The 3,579-nt window shown below is 42.4% G+C and overlaps 1 protein-coding gene across 1 annotated transcript in view; it reads right to left on the bottom strand.

Annotated features, from left to right (window-relative positions):
- The window catches only part of nek3 (NIMA related kinase 3), a gene marked incomplete in the record, with an annotated part of 10,960 nt that overhangs the window by 3,131 nt on the left and 4,250 nt on the right, over positions 1-3,579 (bottom strand). The window contains 5 exon segments of the mRNA XM_014012760.1: positions 319-450; positions 536-697; positions 775-877; positions 971-1,171; positions 2,607-2,661. Coding sequence (XP_013868214.1) covers positions 319-450; positions 536-697; positions 775-877; positions 971-1,171; positions 2,607-2,661 — 653 coding nt within the window.

Here is a 3,579-nt window from a genome sequence, read left to right as displayed (position 1 = left end):
AATATATTCTTAGTTGGAACTAAGTTGGAAAAATAAATATGAAGGTCAATTAAATTATAAAACGACGTAAAGCTCTCCTTTTTTAATTCAATTGGCATATTTTTAATTGAATTTATTTATTGGTCCACTTATGTATTTCTGCTTTTTTTTTCTAGTTGTGTCAGTGTCGGTCCTCCATACTGCAGAACTTGGACGAGGTAATTCAATGTCTGAATCAGGTGTGTTGGAGCAGGGAAAAACGTAAAACCTGTAGGGCTGCGGCCCTCGAGGACCAGGATTGCCTACCCTTGTTTTATACAGAAAATCATATAAAAATACCTCCTTTGTGTATCAAAAACGTGCTAAAAGCTCTGTTCAGCTGAGCCTTCTCTAACAGGCTCAGAAGCCTCTCAGGAGGAACTCTCTCCCATCGTTTCCTCTGCCTGCGGTCTTCTGGATCACCCGACACACCTGGAAAAACAGACACCCAATATTAATCCTTTATGTTTTTAAAAACCTTCATACACGTCAGGAAATTAAAATGCCGCCATCGTACGTCCTCGGATAGAGCCGCTGTGCTGGGCCGACGCCACGCTGTCCGATGACATCAGGCTGGCACCGGCTAACATCTGCAGCACGGCATCGGGGGGCTCGGACTCCCACTGCATCCGACGCACCGGCTCCGTGCTTTCATAAGAGCTTCTGGGTAAATCCACACCTACACAAGTACAATTTAGCTCCTTCTTTTTTTTTAAACTAAAATCACAGTGACAACACTGCCGACCTTGACTCTACCTTCAGAGGTTGATGTTATTAAACTCTTCTCCCCGAGGAAATTAGTCACTTTCCTTCCCTCCTCTCTGTTCCATCGACCTAAACGCCTCCTCTCCTCTGTGGGCTATAAAAGATGCAGAGCAGTGCAGTAAATACATTTAACAAATAAACGCAGTACGTTGTGTGTGAAGCAGTGAAATCCTTTGAGCTTTTTCACCTGGGAGGGCAGATGCGAACACAGGAGCTTGGAAACTCGGTGAGAGGTCAGGATGGTGCGCACGGACGGCCTGTCCTTTGGGTTCATCTTGAACATGTGCCTGATCAAGTACTGCAGCTCGTAAGGCAGGTGGTCGGGGAGGGGAGGGTAGGCTCCCCGACACACCTTCAGAATCAGGCTCTTCCAGCTGGACGCCTGGAACTGGAGGCAGGAAGTGAAGTGTGAGGGTCTCGGAAACAACAAAGCAAACTGCAGCATCTGAGCCACAGATAATCCACAGATAACAGATTCACCTGACAAACTGTTATGCTGATGATCCTCTAATATATTTGTCTAATCACAAAAACCTGTATGACTCTTTTACTTCTCAGAAAAAACATGGGTTTTTATGGTACGGTATGAGGGCCAAAATTGAGACTATTGTGCAACCAGTGGTAGCTACATCCTAGTAGCAGGAGGCTATATCTATTCATAAGGCAGCTATTGATCTGATTAGTGATAGGCCAGCACCGCTAACAGAGCAGCTGACCCTGGTAGAGGCCGATGCTGGCAAATGAGACGGAGGCTATTCATTTGTGTTAGCATTGGAGAGGCTAGCAAACAGCATGGATAAGCTGGTGTTAGTGTTGGAAAGGATAGCAAATAGCATGGATAAGCTGGTGTTAGCATTGAAGAGGCTAGCAACTAGCATGGATAAGCTGGTATTAGCATTGAAGAGGCTAGCAACTAGCATGGATAAGCTTGTGTTAGCATTGGAGAGGCTAACTACTAGCATGGATAAGCTTAGCATTGCAGAGGCTAGTGACTAGCATGGATAAGCTGGTGTTAGCATTGGAAAGGCTAGCAAATGACATGGATAAGCTGGTGTTAGCATTGGAGAGGCTAGCGACTAGCATGRATAAGCTGGTGTTAGCATTGGAGAGGCTAGCGACTAGCATGGATAAGCTGGTGTTAGCATTGGAAAGGCTAGCAAATAACATGGATAAGCTGGTGTTGGCATTGGAGAGGCTATAAAATAGCATGGATAAGCTGGTGTTAGAATTGAAGAGGCTAGAAAATAGCATGGATAAGCTAGTGTTAGCATTGGAAAGGCTAGCGACCAGCATGGATAAGCTGGTGTTAGTATTAGAGAGGCTAGCGACTAGCATGGATAAGCTTAGCATTGGAGAGGCTAGCCACTAGCATGGATAAGCTGGTGTTAGCATTGAAGAGACTTAAAAACTAGCATGGATAAGCTGGTTTTAGCATTGAAGAGGCTAGCAAATGCACGGATAAGCTGGTGTTAGCATTGAAGAGGCTAGCAAGTGCACGGGTAAGCTTGTGTTAGCATTAAAGAGGCTAGCAAATAACATGGATAAGCTTGTGTTAGCATAGGAGAGGCTAGTGACTAGCATGGAATAGTTGGTGTTAGCATTGTAAAGGCTAGCAAATAGCATGGATAAGCTGGTGTTAGCATTGAAGAGGCTAGCAACTAGCATGGATGAGCTACAGCTAAAAAAAACTTTGTATGTTAACCATTTTAACTGGGAAAGTTTTCTTTATTCAAAGTTGCTAGCCTCTCCAATGCTAACGTCATCTTTTTCATGCTAGTTGCTTACCCTCCACAATAAAAAGTATCACCAGGATCGAAGCGTACCGGGTGTTTCAGCGTGCAGAGCTCGTAGAGGACGCAGCCCAGTGACCACACGTCGCTGCAGAACACACAAAATAGAAGCTTGATATTCATCGTTTACTGGTCCAGTCACAGAAAACCAAACTTCGTGGATCACTCCACCACCGAGCACAGACCTCCACACTGCTGATGGATGATTTAAAGGGGTCATATCATGCAAAATCAGCTTCACAATCTAGCATAAAATGCAAGAATAAAAATCAAACAATGCATTAATTTTAAATTTGATCCCAGTAGGGTACACCAAGCCCATCATATAGACAAACGAGACAAACACTGCCACACACGGGGGGATAATTCAGGGTCTGTTTGTACATCTGCATCACCAAAAGTTACGATCACACTTCTCTCTGACTGTTAGAACTCAAAGCTGAAATATTTCAAAAGAACACGCTTTAAATTCTGTTTGAAAGTCAGAGACGGCATCCTCCGCATTAAATAAGGAAGGAACCAAGCAGCTTTTTGTCAAAGTAAACTACAGCAGTCTGAGTTTATATCTAGGTCACGAAATATTCTGCAAAAAATAAATAAATATCAGCTCTCTGCGTGTAGGAAAAGTAGCTGAATCCTGCCAGGTCCTGTGTTTGGATTTTAAAAAATCAAGTATTTACACTGTTAACACTATTAGTTTGAAGCACCAGTCATCTTTATTTACACCTTGAGCTAAAAACTTACTTTTTACCCATCTGTTTTTATACTTTCTGTTGATTTTACATAAATATTTACAAAGTTAACAACTCATTGTTGGTTATTACTCTTCATTAAAACACTATTTTCTGTCCTCATTTTACTTTAACTGAAAAAGATTTCAAAAACACATTTTTTATGCATTTACAGCGGGTAAAATAAGTATTGAACACGTCAACATTTTTCTCAGTAAATATATTACTAGAGGTGCTAATGACATGAAATTTTCACCAGATGTTGGTAACAACCC

Source organism: Austrofundulus limnaeus, unplaced genomic scaffold, assembly GCF_001266775.1.
Source record: "Austrofundulus limnaeus strain Quisiro unplaced genomic scaffold, Austrofundulus_limnaeus-1.0 Scaffold94, whole genome shotgun sequence".
Classification (NCBI taxonomy): Eukaryota; Metazoa; Chordata; class Actinopteri; order Cyprinodontiformes; family Rivulidae; genus Austrofundulus; species Austrofundulus limnaeus.
Note: the sequence above shows the minus strand (reverse complement) of the source record. Positions and strands in the feature narration are given on the sequence as shown.